Here is a 19,297-nt window from a genome sequence, read left to right as displayed (position 1 = left end):
TCTGTTATTTTAAATGTTAAGAAATACCGTGATATGGTAAAAGTGAAAGTAATGTTAAAAATTTGTTATTCGTGTGACTGTAAAGATTAAATCATGGCGAATATGTGGTAAAGGTTGAATGATGTAGTTAGGCTCTCTGACGCTACACTTTAGAGTTAGCCACTTTTAGAATAGTACCTCAGGGTTTAGAGTTGAAATTAGGGTGTGTTAAGAGGTCTCGTTATGTTGAATTTTAACACGTTAGTGTTTTGATTGTAGGAGGAAGTGTGGCACACGTAGACAGAAACACATTCGTGTTTGGTGTTCTTTTACAACACATGTCAGAGAGCACGGGGAGAGATAATTAAAATAGTCATGAATGAAATAAGAATGTTAAGAGCAGTATAATTCTATATGTTACTTGCCATGTCATTGTGTAACATTTCATTAAACTAGTTTTCCTTCCAGATCTCTGGAAGGAACCAGAATTGAATAAAAGCTCCTGGTTAGATGCAGTACAGATGAAAAAAAGATTGTTGTATATCCTGGGAGCTGCTATTGTAACAAATTTCTTTCTTTTAAATTTTCTAGTTTCTAGCGAAGCATTTTTGTAAAAGATTGGCCTCGCGTTAGATTCTAGAGCTAAATGTTTTCAACAAGGTCGTTTTAGACCTCAGTTTCAAACTAATTAACTCTGGCGGGAAGTATGTAAGGATCTTAAGTTTTACTAACGTTTATTTTATTTTAAATCTTTACTATCACTTCTTATTTTCTACTTCCGGCAAGAATTATAAGCGTGAAGGTTCTTATGCAAAGTTTGTCTGGCGAACGCCAAGTATTTAAGTGTGGCCTTTTTGCCAAGCGAGAGAGATGAAGCAGTAAGTCAACGAAGGCCGCTTACCTTAGAAGTTACGCAGTTGCTGTTTGCCTTCCAGGCCAGAGGTTTTAATCCTCTTGATAAATTAAACGTATTGTAGTGTTCACAGTCTCTGTGCTACATACGCTTCCTGTTATTATAAGGCCAATCTTCCACGTGTATTATTCTAAAGTTGAATTAGAGTTTAGTTTTATTTTTATACTTTTACGTTAGACCCCGAGTGGCGGGTCATTGTATTCCGAAGTACGGAAGTTATTGTATATAGAGAAAAATAAAGGCTTTTGTATACCCTTCGTCTGTATCCTGTCTACTTACTACAATTAGTGAACATAGCTTTAGTAAGCTCTCTGTTCCTAGTCAGGTCCTTGTATGTTCCCAAAGAAGGTTAGAAGGAACAGTGAACCTGATATTATTAAAAAAATTAGCGATTTTTTCTCCCTGGAGCAAATTACAAAAAATCCTATTTACAAAAAATCAATATTACATGCTTCGTATGATTGTTAATACATTGTATGTCTCCCAGACGATGCAATACAGTCCGTACAACGCCTAGGCATGCTGAGTATCAAATTATTGATCTGATCTTGGGGGATATTACACCACTCAAAAAGCAATGCTCTCCAAAGTCCCGGAGACATGTTGACGAGGAGGAGGTTGACGGGCTGCAACTCGTCGGCCATGCATGTCCCACACGTGCTCTACTGGATTCAAGTCCGGTGAGAATGCTGGCCAGTCCATACGGGTGATATCCTCCGATTGACGGCATTCGCTTACGATCTTTGCACGGTGAGGAAGGGCGTTGTCATCCATAAACACAAATTGTGCGCCCATGGCGCCCCGAAACAAACGTACATGTTGTTCCAGAATGACGTCCCGATAGATTTGGCTTGTCATGGTACCAATTTGAACATGCAGGTCAGTTCTGGAACCCAGAATAATTCCACCGCAAGCGAGCACTCCTGCACCACCGTAACGGTGTTGTTCAATGATGTATTTTGGTGCTCTCCATATGAAAGTCCGGCGAGAATCAGACTGCAATCTAAACCTGGATTCGTCGGAAAACATCACACAAGCCCACTGTTGCGGTGTCCACGGTGCATGCTCTCTACTCCAGGCTAACCGCAGGCGACAGTGAGTTGCAGTAATTGGAACGCATGTGACAGGTCTACGAGCATATAGACCAATCTGCCCTAAGCGTCTGTACACGGTCTGCCTTGAAATTGTCGTACCAGTTGCTGAAGAGAGCTGATGAGGCAGGTCTGAGGCTGTGCTCCGCCTGTTTCTTTTGGCAGTAACTGCCAAATACCGGTCCTCATTCGGCGTTGTAACTCTGGGGCGACCTGTGCTGTAACGTCTACTCGCATTACCATCATCTTGGAATCGTTGCCAAAGCCTGGAGATGACACTCTGGGCAATTCCAAGTTCGTCTGATACTTCCAAGTGGGTACGCCCACATTCCAGACGGCCGATAATTCTACCACGTAAAAAATCATCCAAATGCGTCTTTTGTGTCATAACTATTCGGTTATTGCACTGAAATGCTTATAAAGCACCTGCGAACAATTTTACTTCTTTGCGTGTATTCCTTATATATCACTTTTACACTCTCTTCATTTTGACGTACCATCGGTGTCATCTGGTTTCTTCCTGAAATTTGCATATGATTCTTGAAGATGTGTGTAGTGATTTTACAGGTGATATATTTATTTTAGAGTTCCATTTCCGCGTGACTTCGAATTATCCTTAATTTATGGACATGAGTCTAATGTGATTGGGATGATTTATAAGATTTATAATGATCGGGATGATTTATAATTAATTTATTCAAACTTGTCTGGGCAAGAGAGATGAATGAATGTCTTTACTTCTTGTTGAATAGTTTCTAAATATTCATATGCAACTGAAATACTGGCATTTAAATTGTTCAAAATATTACAAGTTGTGAATTTCCCAAACAAAGATTTCATTAACTACTTCACTTTCGACTAATTATCCAATTGCTTCAATGGCAATTTCTACAGATATGCTAAACATATCTAATTCAAAGCTCCTGTTACAATATAAAAAAAATCAGATCTTTACTTATTGTGAGATAAAGAATCAAAAACATGACCTTGCACTTGACCCTTCTAAAGGTGAATAAATAAAACACATGAGTATTTGTTTTTATTTCTTTGCGTTTTTTAAGACTCAAGTAAGCAATAAAGGAGATAACTGGATAACAGACAAATAGGAGCAGAAGTTAGGAACATGTTTTAAATAAAATCTTACGCACTGCACTTAAAATTTAGACAGCTACAAAACTGCTATCTTTAAGGTCTCACTACTTATCTTTAGTTCTCCAAATTTCAATCTGACTTTTCTTACATGTAGGTGAAGACTGGTAATATTTATAAATAAATAGCTTATATCAAAATGTTATTTAAAACAAAAGCGATATCAACAAAATGTGTGGTTTTAGCTCTATAAATATTTCTACCTTTACATCGTCCAGTGAAAGCATCCCTAGTGTAGCCCTGGAAGCAGGTACATCTAAAGCTTCCGGCAGTGTTTTCACAATTCTGGTCAGCTTCGCACGGTTGATGAATCGAACATTCATCTAAATCTAAAAAGAAAAATGTTAAATTGAATGCTCTAAATCAGTTCTCCTCGTTAAGACTAGCATTAACTAAATTAAAAATGTTCATAGAATTAATTCAAAAAACTAATTGAATGAACTTTCATTGTGACACTGTCTACTTATTGAAATAACCTTATTTTTTCATGATGGATTTAAAGGCAATAGTAATGTAAGGTATTTTTCCCGCCTTCTTAGCATGCCTTTGTAGTGTGGTCGTCTGCACGCCGAGCACATATTCCAGAAATCTGTGGTTCGATTCACGGTGAAGGCGTTGCTAATTTTCCCCTTTTTCCTGTTTAAAAAATAACCTAATGACTCTGCAGTACTACACAGGATGTTAAGCAGTGCAGGTTTACCAGAATTTCCTTTAGCATTGGAAACATTTTCTATTCTTCAGAAGTTTCTGCATAAAAATAAATTTAATTTCTGTTCTTGGCATTTTATCATTCGTTTAATTGTATATTCAAAAGCTGGTAGATAATTATAAATATTCTTTTGAGCATAAAATATCCATTTCCGAATTCTTTCATTTTGTCCTACTCAGACGCTTTCCGTTTTAGTAGTTTGATTTCCCTCAACAGAAGGTACTGACTTAGAAGACTTCAAGAATTTATTATTTAGTTGTAGAGACATTAGGATTATTTTTGAAGAAGGAAAGATGAATAATGAGCAACGCCTTCGCCAGAAATCGGACCGCGAACCTCTACAATACGCGCCCAGCACGCAGACCACTACACCACGAAAGCACGCTAAGAAGGCGGGAGAAATACCTTATGCAATCCTCCTTTTAAAGGGAAACTGGGGTTTTTAAGGGCCCAGTCTCCAAATCCTGGGTGTGAAGAATTATCATCCACCACTCTTTTAGTTCGGGCGCCACTGTAGAGACACTAGGATTATTTTTGAAGAAGGAAAGATGAAAAAATGAGCAACGCCTTCGCTGCGAATCGAACCATAGACCTCTGGAATACACGTCCAGGCAGACCACTACACCACGAAGGCACGCTAAGAAGTCGGGAGAAATACTTTATATAGTTAGTATTTTCTTTTATTTTTCTGTTTACTTTTGCGTATTTTACGTGCACAATTCTGAAGTATATAAATAAAAAATTAAAAAAAAAAAAGAGAGGGAAAGAGAGAGAAAAATTGAAATGTTTCAGATTTTAAATTACGTCCAAAGGGGCGTTTGTTTAACGTTTTGTGTGTTACCTTTATTTATCAAATATCACGTTCTTTGCACTTAAACCATAAAATTCAGTTCAATAGCAATGTCGCAAAGTAGTTTTAAAATGAGCATATCTTTAGAATTTCCGATACAGAGACTCAAGCGCTGGTGCTAAAAATGTTTTTTTTCTGTACTACGTTGCCATTGCTCGCTTTGAAATCCTTGAGTTTATTAATCAAAAATTCGTTAAAGTTTTACAAAATAGGAAATCGATAATAAATCCAAATTTCAAATTTCGTCTTCCACATGCCCATATTCGTAGGAAGATTACGTCGTTCAAAATTTGATTTGTACCGTTGTTTTATTACAAATGCGAGAAATATGCATTTATTTATGCAGATTTTTCATTATTTAGTTCTTTCTCTGGGCGATAATACTTTGTGGCAACAATTTGAGAAGTGATTCGCCGTTTGTTGTGAATCGACAAAACCGCAAAACGAAAACAATAGTTCTTCGGGGACAAATCCCTTTGGACTAAGAAAAGATTTAAAGACAGGCTAAGGTACAACTTGGCTAAATAATTAGGTGAATGACTGAACAGCGAAATCGGCCATTACTCCAGGAAAAGAGCAAAGTTCTTGAGCTTGTTACTGCTTGACCAGAGGAATTTTATTACTATCCCTAGTCAGGTACGAAATATTTGCTACCACTGCAGGTACTTATAAAAGAGCTAGATTTCTTGTACTTGATGTATAAGCGTGCTTTCAAGTTTGGTATTCTATGGTACGAGGCGTCAGGTCACGGCCGCAGAGACACAGGATCAAAGGATGCAGGATTGGGCCTCATATTAATATATCAACAATGAACATCAAATTTCCTTCATGGTACTATGTAGCTACAAACACCAACAGCTCAAACAGTAATCTTCACTAAGAATTGACTCTGTACAGATGATATCACGAAACACGTTATATTCAATGCTTGGTTCACGAAATAGTTGACAGACAACCAATTCTGAATAAAAGCGTTTAATTTGGCAGAGATCAGAATATATCCTTTCAATGACATTGCACAGGTCTATTTAATTGCTTACGCTGTTATGCAGGCAGTAGAGAAGGATCTCTTAAATGAAAAATATACATTTCTAATTTTTAAGTACTATTTAAATGATTTTTATTTAGAAAACGCTTCTCAGAATTAGCACTGAAAGCACATTTACAGCAATTGAAAGGAAAGTTCTCACTAGTATTTCAATATTTCGAACTTTGGTCTGGAGATTGTATTTGAGAATAAACTGAAAATATTCAAAAGAACTGTCCTTCCACATTCTTGTTTCGATTTCCCTAGCAATAATGGATATAAAACCCTGAAATACTTCTTTTTTCAACAAGGAATTCTTCTTTATTAATGCCACTACCATCAGTTAGTTGATATTTGTAATTTGCATTCAGAAGTTTCAAAGGAGTAAAAAAGTTATAACAAAAGAGCGTAGCTGTTGAAATCACGTGGGGATTTCTTTCAATGCTTTATCTAAAACGTTTTTCTTCTCAGTTGAATTCCGTATGGCAATTTAGAATATAGTTTGTAGAGTCATTAGGCTTTTTAAGCAGGTCAAAATAAATGATAAATGCGTAATGTTCACGCCGGAATTCGAATACAGGAACTCTCCTTTGTTAGCCGTACATGCTCTCCAGTTGTAGCGCGAAGGCATATGGTAAGGAAAGAGTAAATACTTACCAAAATTATTCTTCAGTTGCGTAGATGATCCACCTGACTAACCCCTATAAAATCATATTTCCCGCCCCTTTCCCCCCGGAGTGGACCGCTTCTTCCGCCTTTCTCTAGTTACGCCATGGTGTCAAAGTGTCTTTCAATTAGCAGTTTAGAAAGACGGAATGGTTTCGGGAACGACGTTTCTATGTAGTGTCTTCACCCCCCGGGGGGTCGACGCAGAGAATTCTGCGAAGCTACTGGCTAGGCAGTCTCGGCCACGGGGGTATAAAATTTATGAACTTGGTGGTTCTGAAAGCCCTGGAAAAGGTCACTTATTGGCCGGCCTCGGGGTCTGGCATATCCTGAGCGGTACGGCTCTATAGCCGGGGGGGTGATCCTCTTGGTTTGCTGGGTAATGACCCACTGCGACGGATTCGCCCATGCGACTGGCAGGTAGAAAATCAAACGACCAGTGCTGCCTTGTGAATTCCATGTGGTGCGCCGCTCCCCAGGAGGGGTAATAGTACAGGTTGAACCCCTACGATGTGCCTCAAAGGTGAGTGGACCTGTAATGTGATTAAGTTCACGAGGCAGGGAATGCCCAAATCTTGTTGTTGTTGTATGTCTTCAGAAAGATAGAATAGATAATCATAGTTAAATAATGAAGAATCTACGAGAATATATTTCTGGCTTTGGCAACAATAAGTGTTGCTAGGCGACTGCAGACGATTCCACTCGAAAGTTTGATTTGTTAATAATAACTTCTTCAGAATATATTTTTATTTTAGCGTGATTTGTGTTGTCTACAGTAAATTGAAAAATTATCTCGGGCAAAAATTAGAATTGATTAGTTAATATTTTCTTGCGATTATTTTTCCTAATTGTCAACGTTGATTATCAAGACAAGAGTGCTTTGATGAACTTAATTCGTTATACAGCGAAAAAGCACCATCCTACAGCACTGTAAAAAACTGGTATAACAAATTCAATCGTGCTTGACGTTCGCTCCAGGACGAATTCCGTGAAGGTTGTCCAAAATCGGTTGCTGTGCCAGAAAATATCGATGCTGTGGGTGAACTGATAAAGCAAGATCGTCGATTTGTTCGCGTTGGATAACGCGTAATCCGCTCAAAAGAAGGCTTGTGTCGATTGATGCAAGGAAATGTTGGAAAAACACGTTCAAGGTGCATCAAAAGCTGTTTACATCTACGCGAAACTACGCAGGTGACGAATCATGGATCTATGCACATAAGCACGAAACAAAACAGCAGTCGACTGTATGGGTCTTCCAAGGACAGCCAAATCCAACAAAAGTTGTTTGCAGAAGAAGCACATCGAAGCAAATGTTTGCCTGTTTCTTCGTCTTTACCGGTAAAGTGTCGAAAGTGGCTTTAGGGCAACGTAGACGGTCGATTCCGAATGGTACACAACCTTTTGTTTGCTAGACGTCATAGGAGAAATTCGAAAATAGCAGAAAAAGAGGCAAATCATTCTTCATCACGACAATGTGAGGTCTCATATATCGGCTCAAACAAAGGAATTTTTGACAGGACAAAACATCGTATTATGGGTCATCTACTGAACAGCCCTGATTTGGTACTCAATGACTTATTTTATTTCCGCACGCACATCAATAACAAATTACGTGGCCAGTGATTTGCAACAGCCGAAGAACCGGTTGATGCATTCAAAACGCATGTTTTGGAGTTACCTCAATGGGTGGATAAAGGTTTTCGAAAATTTATTAAACGCTTGGCAAAAGTGTATTGATCTTCATGGAGAATATTTTGAAAAACAATAATACAAATTTCGATCATGCACATTTTTTTTTCATTATTAAGTCAGAAATATAAATAGCAACCCTCGTATATGTATGGTCCTCGGATTGTGGAAAAACGGCAGCACTTAGAGCAGCAGATTTTGAATACGTGTAGTCCAACTTGTGGACTTCAAATTTTAAAAAAATGTTTAATTTATGTCATATTTTGAATGAAATTAGTGAATTTTTAATTAACAAACCCAGCGATCTATGGCAACATCGTTTAAAATAAAAAAAAAATATTTCCGTCGCGCCAGACTGTTGTTATTTGGCAAAATGAAATTATCTTTCACTTGTAATCAAGAGGCTCAACTATTCAAAAGCAATATGCTGCTACTGCCCGAAAAAAAGTACTTTTATATGCATGTTGCGCTTTTATCTATATGTTACATTATCTAATATGTAACGCTTTAGTGAACGTCAGCGTGTTGGCGTTCACTAAAGCGTAACATATTTAATGTTCAAATTTAATCAGTTCGTTACTTATTAACAAACCAAGCGAGAAAAAGCAATACTCGCAGTTCTTAAGAATATGTTTTCTTACTTTTTAAGCTGAATGGCTAAATATCTGCTAAAAAAATCTGATGTGTACACCACATGATTTTCTTGTACGGAATAGTAGATTATACGCATTTTTTCTTACATTTCATTTAAACTTATTGCATTGAATTATATCTATTTCGTCGATAGCGAATAAACCACAATAGAATAAATGCACTCTTTAAAATTCACTATAATTGTTTACCCTAGCGACACTCTGGTGCTAGTTTCACTTAACAGCGCTACATTTCATTTATTGTATGTATAACTAATCCTAATAGTCTCTGGTATATTGGTGTCCAATCACATTAGGATTTTAAACAGTTCGTTTTGCAAATGCCTTGGGCCAATTGTGTATGTAAATATATCAAGGTGCGAACTCGAAGGCGAAGATACTTCGGCCGAAGAAAGGGGAGTCAAGGTTTTATGAAAACAATTAAGTTGCACGAGGAGAACGAGCGTGCCTAATATCTTACTAGTTGAAATTCACAATTAAATAATATGAGTTGAACATAGAATGCAATATAGTACGCTGAGTAGTAATAATGTGAATGACATAAATCATTGAATGATTAAATTTGTAACTGAGAGAATTTCATGTCGAGTCTCGAGCACATGTGAGTTAAATTGGAAAATTCCTACTATGAAAGGCAGTTGCCACACAACGATTTATAATACAATAAACAAATTATAATTCAGAATGCACGAAATGTATATCATCTGAAGAATTATCTAATCGTTGTCACATGTTCTATTCAAATACTATACTAAACCTAAAACGATGTGTAAAAGAAATTAAACAAATAAAAAAGAAACAGTTTTTCACAGACAATTCAGTTTTTCTCATTCAATTAATTTAGTTCTCCCTTCGCAACAAGGCAAAAATACATAAAAACCCAAAATATCTATATTAAAAATTAATATATTAAATATCTATATTAAATATAATCTATATTAAAATAAATCTTAAGCACTTATCCTTGAATAAACTCTAGATAAGATTAAGCATGATTTAATTCTCAATAATAAAAGAATGCATTATCTCTGTTGTTGCGAAGATTAGTTTCTCTAGATTGGCAACAAATCCACTGATCTCCTAAGGTTCAATGTAAACAAATATAGCCGCCATGGAAAAAAGAATAATTAGGCTTAGCCGCACTTAAACACTTTTAAATTGTTGATAATTCTAAAATTATTGCATGTAGATTTACTAAAGGCATAAAAACCTTAACCGGAAGAGAAGAACAACGAAATTCAGTGATTTTTAAAGCAAAAAATGTACAATTTACAAACATATAAGAATAAAGAAACTGAGGTCACTGAGCCGAGTAATAGAGTGGATATATATATACATATACTTATATACTTTTGGTGCGGTCGATTGCAACCAAAATAGTAGGTGCACATCTACGTGTCATAGTAGTTCTATATACAACATTGTAACGTTCTGAGGCTACTCGTTTTTGAGTTATGCGAGATACATACATACATACATGCGTACATCGTATGTATGTATCGTACATCGTATGTATGTATGTGTACGTACGTACGCACAGACGCCACGAAAAATTCTCTTCAGAATTCATTTTAAATCAGTTTTACTATTTTTTTTTTGGGGGGGGGAGAGTCCTTTATTCTGTCCTTACGTAGATATGTTACGCCAAAAACATCGTTAAATTGCATTGGGATAGCGGTCAAAATGTATATTTTCGTTAAAATATGATATCCAAAATTTTTCGCGATTACAATACTTCCTTTTTACTTCGAACAAGGAAGTAAAAATGTATTTAAATGAAGAAATGTCTGATTAGTATTATTGAATATTTTCATGAAATTACACGAATTGGACTCATTGAAATCATTAGCTATTTTTTCCGTTTCATGATAATTATTTTAAGCGGCTAGTTTAGGAAAAAGCAATGAGTTTTTTCTGTAATGTTCAAAATCATATAAAGGAAATTTTTCTGACAACTTTTTAAAATTTAAAGGGGTTTACTTTTTCTACAACTAGGTTTGGAAGAATAAAGTTTTCACATAAGTACTTATTTTTTGCTTATTTTTGAGGCAAGAATTCTCTGAAGTCTTGGCTGAAAAATATGGATTTACCTTACCTATACATTCCTGTCTGCTTGAATCATAAGTAAAGCCTGTCCCACATTTCTGAACTGGCGGTGGCGCTCTCGTCTGACATTGAAAACTTCCTTGCGTGTTGACACAGTGCTGAGTTCTTCTGTCACAGTCATCTGTGCCTTCAACACACTCGTTCACATCTGGTAGTACAAATAATAGTAATAATAACAATAATAATAACTCAGTGCAAAATTATCATGGCTCTAATTAATTACAATTCTCACACACACAGTTCGGTTGTTGTTCAGTTTACGTGTATAGATGTCAATAAAATAATAAAATAATAATATAAGTTTGATAATGCGTCATTCATAAAACGTTTGGGACAGATATTGAATTACTCACAGATATTCACACTGTGAATAAAAATATTTAGGTTACATAAAAGTTGATAATTAAGTATGAAGCATTATTCAGATGTTCGCTGCTTAAAGAGACTTTACATCTTTAACTAGCTCCAAATACAAGATGTTTAGCATTAATTTCAGAAAAATTTAGAAAATAACCATTGTATCTATATTCACAATTTGTTTGGTTTATTTGGTTACAGCAAAGCAAGCGAGGGCTATCTCGCATAAGGGATGCCGTCTTGGTGAATTTTCTGAGGGAAGCTGGCATTTAACTACGTTACACATGGGGAAAACCATGAAAACGCCCATGCAACCAGCCCGTTCTTCTGAAGTTGAACCCAGGTTGAACTACCAGTGTTTAGCTACTAACCGCTTGGCTGCTCGTGGGTTGTTGTTTGTTTGTTTCAACAATTGTTTCAGAGTTATTAGGTTTGAAATTGATGCTTGTGAAAAATCTTAAGTACATTTGAAAGGAAATTGATAATTAAAGAAATATTTTGTTGACTCCGAATAATACAGCTCTCGAATTCTTCTTCTTCGTCACACTGATATGTTATGCAAATTTAATATAATTTGCAGACATTTATGTCAAACATTTGAATCTCATTACTTATCCGAACTATAGCCTTTTAATTAGTTTTATATAACTAAAAATAATCAAACGTTAATTAAAAAAACCTTTTAATGTTAATTTTTTGAATGCAAATTATACTAAAAAATTATAATTTGCATTTAGCTTATCTCCATAATTATAGTTCATTTGAATAAATTGTCTTGATGACATGCCAGTTTTTTCCCCATGTTTCGATTCTAAGACTCAAATTATGCGTAAATATTAAAATTTGTAAAATTTAGTGCGAAATTTACGGAGAAACTCAAAAATTTATCTTGTCGCATTTTTTTTTTCAGTTTGCGCCAAGAATAATTCACTTGGCGAACTTCTTAATTTATAGCAACCTATTTTCCTTTCCTTTTTTTTTTTAACTTTACACGAGAGGAAAAACTCATCGTTCAAACTTTCAAATAATTTTGAGAAAGTGTGTAAACCACATTTGTCGTGTAACAAATATACCAAATTTCACAACGCGCCAATATAATAAATTCACGTATATCGTAAGAAATTTTGAATAAAAAACTGTAATTTTTTGCAGGTATGCTTAGAAATACATCTACTATAAGATGATGGTAAACCTTTTATTAGTTCAAAATTGCTTTTGAAAAATTTATAAAAATTATTTAAAAATACAAATTTTAAAAATAAATCATAAAGAATGGGTGAATTTTATTCGGAATGAACCTAAATTTCGAAATATGAAAGGAAGAATCAAATAAATTTAATAAAAAATGAGGTATAAATAAATATCTACCAAATTCAATTTACATAGAGGAGATAAAAGTTTGAAAGCTAATGTTTTAAAAACTACTCGTGCGAGTTTTACAAAACTTGGTACTTTGGCATAATTTGGGTCGTAGAATCGAAAAATGGAAAAAAAAAATGGCATGTCATTTCAGAAAAAATCCTATTTTGTGTCAAAATACCTATATTAGAACAATGCTATATAAAAATCTAATACGTATCCTAAATCGCGCTTTCGAAAAACGCCAAGTTGAATTTCGTCAATCGGCCGAGTAGAACGGGAGATATAAAACTGTACTTTTTTTTTTTTTTTTTTTTTTTTTTTCGCAGTGTGCTTCATATCCAGATGTACAGCTTTTGAGGCTCTGTCTTACCTAGTTTTTTAGATATAATGCGCGCAAGTATGAAGAATAGTGGTTTTTAAGGTTTTTTTTTTTAAAAAACCTATTTAAAATTAAAACTTCACTTCTGGAAACTTTTCAATTTATTAAATTGAAAATTTAATTTCCAAATTATTTTATTGAAATTTTTAACTTTATTTCAATTCCATAATAATAAAATCATTTTGTTAGTGATAATGTTTTACTTACATAATATCTGATGATATTTAGGATGGTAAATGTAAAATAATTTGTGAATAATAAAAATATTAACGAACACAAAAATTATTAAATGTTTAAAAAACATAACACATCTAGTACTTGCATTAATTGTAGTAAAAATGTAGCAGAATATTCTCAAACTTAGCTGCACATAATACGTCTGAGAAGTTCTCAAATAAATTACTGAAATTTTATATGATGTAATAAGATTTATACAAATTTCTATAAAATGCTTTCACAAAAACAATTCGAAACTTTTCAGTTTCATTTTTATTGTTTTTTTATAGTTTCTTTTATTGCTTCTTCAATTGTTTCTAATTTTGAAGTATTGTGTACATTTCTAATACTTCGAATAACCAAATTAAATTCTGTAGCTGTTTTTCAGCTTCGATTATTCGCTGTAATTCCCATTATTTTTCAATTTCTGAAGAATATTTCCTACGTTATAATCCAAATTTTGCATAATTTTCAAGCTTCTTTTATTTTATAATCGAATGCTACTATCCTAAATGCATTTCATTACACCTAATTCCTTCCGTATCTGCAACTAACTCACAACACCTAAGATGGTATTTTAAAGACTATTTTAAAACACTTGCCCTGCATAAGTGTGAATTATTTGTGCTATTTAGAATAAAAAATTCTGCGATGTTTTACGCCAGATAATAAATTTTTACGAATGACTTACCATCGCACTTGTTGCGGAACTGACTCCATCTATAACCATGAGGACAACTTGCCTTAGTGACACAACGATAGCTCCCAACGGCATTTACGCAGTTCTGTGTAGCAGGATTGCAAGCATGGCTACCTTCCAGACATTCATCTAGATCTGAATGGGACGTATCAGAGTTTTAGAATAACATTACTTAGCAATCGAATAAGCTATCGGATAAGTGATATAACAGAAAATGCTTCCAGCAGAATCAGGAATTATACGGCAATAATTGTCTTTTACATAAATTTTTTACTCCTCTATAGGCTTTAATGCCCTTTTAGCACTCATATGATGATCTATGAGATAGAAAATGTATAACTCAAGTAAGCTTGCTCAAAAATAAGTAACTGATTAGACATATATAATAATCATATCAAATCAGAAAATCTCAACAAATTATAAATGATATTAATAATGTGTTCTAATCGGAAATCCGAATCAAGTATGTCATAGTGATTCTGTCAATCACAGGAAAATATTTTGGAAATATTTATGCATTGGTTGTTTGGTGATTCATTAAATGATTTTGACAAAGCACTCGAGGGATGTTTACCTAAGAAGAAATTAGCACCTAATGGCGTTATACACAACAAAATCCATAAAAACGCTCTAACGCCAATTCCTTTGCTGGGATTAGAAGCCAAGCAGAGCTACCAATATTTAGCGATTTTATCCACTCAGCCAATGGTAGGCCACTTATGCTACAATGACAAATTAATCATACAATACATAAAATTTCTGTATGTAGTTATATTGTTTACTTTCTTTTAAAATATTTCCTTTCTTTCTCGAATAATAAAAGCTACCACATACAATATATACATTTTACATATTTTTGATCGCAAAACGTTCCATGCTTTATAAAAATGGATGGAATATCTCTCCGTTTGTGGGGATATGTCGATCATCTGGGCTTTATGAATAAAAAGAGAAACAAATGACATCTAACCTTTGGAAGCAGAAGGTACATCAAAATATATTCGTATGAAAAATATTAATACTTTATATTTACACGTTTTCTTTTAGGAATATATATTTATTTGTGGCTAATCATATACAACTTACAATAAGTAGATTCGACGACACCTCGTAAAAGACATTTGACTATGAAAAGTGTTTTCCATTTTCCAAATAAAAGTCACAATATGATGGTTTATATTTCGGAAATCTTTATTATTACTATTAACATTACCATGATTAACTTAGCATTACTATCGGTAGCAGACATTCTATATGAAGAACGGTGTTGATAGTCATACTGACGCACGCATTACGAAACTGATTTCACTGATCACAAACTGCTTTGGGTATAGGTAAAGGGAGAGGGGGAAGCACACGAAAAATTAATCATTGGCCGTACAGGTACAGTTCATCAACACTAACCGTGCCATTCTGCCCCCATTTTGAAGAGGAACACTTCCCAGGGTTTCCCACTCCTCTTCTTCTACAATAGCCTATCGAAAAGACTTTCCGCTCGACGTGTGTTTTGAGCAGCCCCTTTTGACACAGATACTACATGCTTAAATATACTCATGTCTTCTTCGAAAATCGAACTTAGGCCAATCTGTATAACAGTCAGCACTAAACACTGTACTTGGTGGATTTGACTTTTTTGCTTAACCCAGACTCTGTGAAACCCTGGCTGTCCCCCCCGGGTTGACCGGGGGGTTAGGCCTCCACCGACGAAATCTAGGGATTGGGTCATTTAACTGTGTATGACAGTCTCGAGTTGTCGGTCTGGGTGACCCTTCTCCTAGTGTACTGTACTAACCACTGTATTGGAGGAGTGGCGCTTTTGGACATGGTATATCTTTTTCCAGACGATAATGTTTAAAACGTTTGCCACGCATATCGCGTCATGCATGAGAGAACGCCGTGAAATGACGTTACGCCGCCGTTGAACTGGTATTTAAAAGGCTGCATCTTGCACCTACCGGTAGTCTTCGTATGGTGGCCATGTATTCCGTTCGTTACTACTGCGACATGTACTTGATGTACGGCCGATGTAATGGAAATGCTTTACAAACTGCTAGGGAGTGTGCCCGTAGATATCCGTCCCGCCGTCCTCCCGATGTCAACGTCATCCGTAGGCTGGACGACAGACTACGAAATAAGGGAAGCGTCTTGCCAGCACCCAATCTTCACGATATTGGAAGACCGCGGAGCGGCCTGACGGTAGCACAGGCGGATGCAATACTGCAGCAGGTAGAAGAGAAGCCCGAGGTAAGCACATGCACATTAGCCCGTGAGATGACTTCGAGTAAAAGTACTGCGCACAGTCTTGTGCGGTCTGAGAGGTTACACCCATTTCAGTCCACAACCGTGCAAGGTTTGAAACCAGATGACTTTCAGAAACGCGTGGCCTTCTCTGAATGGCTGTTGCAGCAACAGAACACAGATAATGGTTTCATTACATATATCCTGTAGACCAATGAATCATGTTTCACTCGTGATGGGGTATTCAACCATCACAACAGCCATATGTGGTCCCAGGTCAATCCGCATGCAGTCCGGCCGCAGAAACATCAGGAACGTTGTTCTCTTAACGTGTGGGCCGGCATATTCGGGGATCGCTTGCTTGGACCATATCTGTTGCCTGACCGGCTCTCGGAACAGTCGTACTTGGTGTTTCTCAATGAGGTCTTAACCGAGTTCCTCGATGACATAACATTAGCGGCAATGCAGGGACTTTGGTTCCAGCATGATGGGGCTCCGGCGCATTTCTGTGCTCCTGTATGTGGTTGGCTGGATATGGAATACCTCAACCGCTGAATAGGACGTGGGGGTCTGGTTATATGGCCGCCATGTTCTCCAGATCTTACACCGTTCGATTTTTTCCTATGGGGCCATCTCAAGGAACTGGTGTATCGAGACGTAGTGACAACACCAATGAACTTAGTTGCTCGTCTGCATGCTGCTTGTACTTCGGTGGACCCCGCGATGCTGCAACGTGTGATGATAGCCATTCCACGTCATGCTCAAGCCTACCTCGACATGCACGGCGGACACTTTGAATATAGGATTTAAATTGTGCATATACTGCTGTTGATATGTTCAATAAAGTGTTTTTTCTTGCACAGGCAATGACGTCATACTCTGTTTTTCGTATTTTTCTCGTAAACTATGGATCGTACAGGAACGCTTCTTTGGTCAGTTTTTATGTACTCCCAACGAGGAATCTAGCTGTTCAGAGTTTATGCGGTCGTTTTGGGACACCCTGTATATCTCAAATCCCGTTACGTTTGATACAAAATTTCTGTTGCCCTGAAGTGATGTAACGAAAGTTTTTGTTTATGTGTCTCCAAAATGTTAAATTTCAATGGAATAACGAGCATATTTCAATACAGTGTTTCTCAACAAAATCTCCAATATACTTACAATATGGGTAATTGTGACTACATTGCATATCACATGAGGTAATTGCAGAGAAGGTGAAAAATAATTTTGAAATTTGCATATTGTTGTAAATACCATTGAACCGATATTAATTAATTTTTTTTCATTGTGGTAGTAGAAAGTAACCAAGAATGCTTAGTGTTAATACCTCTGAAACGAGCTTAGATAGCCCCTCATTACGAAGTATGAAAGTCAGTGATATAAACGCAAAGATGGTGTGAGTGATAGAACCACGTACTGCAGTGCATCCCAGGACCATCGGGAGTTGGCCTCGCAAGCTGGTGAACCCTGAATATGTGATTTACAGTTCCAGAAAGGCTTGTTCTACAAAACTGGTGTTAGAGGAAAATGGGAAACTGATACGGAACATATTCACTAGAACTCCCAAAATATCTCAACACGGCAGAACTTACGTATGAGTAGTCTAGCCTGTTACACCTTTCAAAATGTTTTGCAAAAGTTCAGTTTTCAGCCTTAGAAGCTACATAATTGACAGGAACTGTCGATGACAGACAATTTGCATAGTATAGAGTATGGTGAAATCCCGTTGGATTTGCACAAAAATTCGCGTCAACTATTCAGCAACGTCATTTGGAGTGATGAAGCTGCCTTCCATGCGCCATCCTATGTGAACGGGCACATTGTCTCTGCTGGGCACAAAAGAGATCCAAAGCTCACAGTTGAGAAAGAGTACCATTGTCCGAAGTTTACAGTGAACTTCCAATCGGATGGTGAAAAGCTGTTCATTCTTGAAGACATCATGGCAGGAAAATAGTACTTAGATATTATGTGGAATTATTTTTACCTTATTTGTAGCTATCTGCAGTAACATCAACAATTTTATTTTCATGTAAAATCATACGCCCCGCCAGTTTCATTTTACAATGATGTTTTTTTTACGGTCAAGGCACACAGGGTTTTCCAGGGTAATGATAGGGCAGATACTTTAACCAAGGAGGCCACACATGCTGTCGTGATTATGAGATAGATCGATGTTCCAGGTTCGAGACAAAAGGTTATTTCTATAATGTTTAAAAATATACTCGAATCTTGGAATACATCTTAGATGCAGTCTAACAGAAATAAATATCTTTTAAATTTTTTTAAAGGAAGAAGAAAATGAAAATCATGAATGATATCAACTTCAATCAGCTTGTCACGGGTCATAGCTGCTTACCACGATATTTATCAAGATTTGATGTCCAGGATGACCTATTCTGAAAAGCTTGTAATGCAGTAAGTGATAATATGCGTTTTCTGGAATCATGCGAACTAACTGCTGGTCTCCGAGAAGATTTTGAAAGTACCAGCGAACGTGATTATTACTCTAGGAGAAATATAAAAATCGCACAGGATATTATGGGATAATAAGGATAGAATCAGAATTCAAAGTTAGGGCTCTCTTACCCCTTTTTTATGTGTGTGGTGTGTGAGTGTAATACGTCCGTGCTTACAAGCTTACAATTATGTGTTTTATTTTATTTTCTCATTATTTTTTTGTAACTTTCGTTCTCCCCTCTCCCTCTTCAATTCTCTCTCGGTTGCAACCCATTTTTGCCTATAAAGTAAGTGAATTTATATTCACTAGGCGGCCCCGAGTGCGCCCAGATTACAACTAACTAACGCCACCTCATTTTTCATCCACGGATTATCCTTAACTGGTTTAATGAAAGTGTCTTGGACATTAATTGAGGTTTCGTGATCTGCATGAGTGGCCAGTATGGAACTTCACTCTATGACGTTTTACTCTGTGGAGGTTTATCATACCAAGCCACTAACTGTAGACCAACTGAAAGCTCGCACGTGTCATGTCCTCTCCAAGGTACCACCCACCCTATCAGTGGCCAAGTGGTTAAGACCTCTGATACTGGCTGTTCCACCTGGGTTCGATTCCAAGCGAATGGGGTGGTTTTCTTAGTTGATTTTGAGGTGTAACATGAATTCCACTCATTTCCTTTACAATATCTCCACAAAGGCATCGATGCACTCAGGTAGATATTCCTTTCGTGCTTTGCCATATTCGAATAACCTAAC

At 36.3% G+C, this 19,297-nt stretch overlaps 1 protein-coding gene across 5 annotated transcripts in view; it reads right to left on the bottom strand.

The window, feature by feature from the left end:
* Positions 1-19,297, bottom strand: part of LOC118183484 (uncharacterized) — a 201,543-nt gene that overhangs the window by 67,601 nt on the left and 114,645 nt on the right. For all 5 annotated transcript variants that reach the window (XM_085821728.1, XM_085821725.1, XM_085821727.1 and 2 more), the window contains 3 exons: positions 13,838-13,981; positions 10,822-10,980; positions 3,336-3,461 (listed from right to left, as the gene is read on the bottom strand). In XM_085821728.1, the coding sequence (XP_085677854.1) occupies positions 3,336-3,461; positions 10,822-10,980; positions 13,838-13,981 (429 nt within the window). The remainder of the gene's footprint in view (positions 1-3,335; positions 3,462-10,821; positions 10,981-13,837; positions 13,982-19,297) is intronic.

The sequence above is a fragment of the Stegodyphus dumicola genome, chromosome 8 (assembly GCF_044657685.1).
Source record: "Stegodyphus dumicola isolate Sdum_Otavi_A_Nest chromosome 8, ASM4465768v1".
NCBI lineage: Eukaryota > Metazoa > Arthropoda > Arachnida > Araneae > Eresidae > Stegodyphus > Stegodyphus dumicola.
The sequence above is the reverse complement of the archived record's forward strand: the minus strand, read 5'-3'. Positions and strand labels throughout refer to the sequence as shown.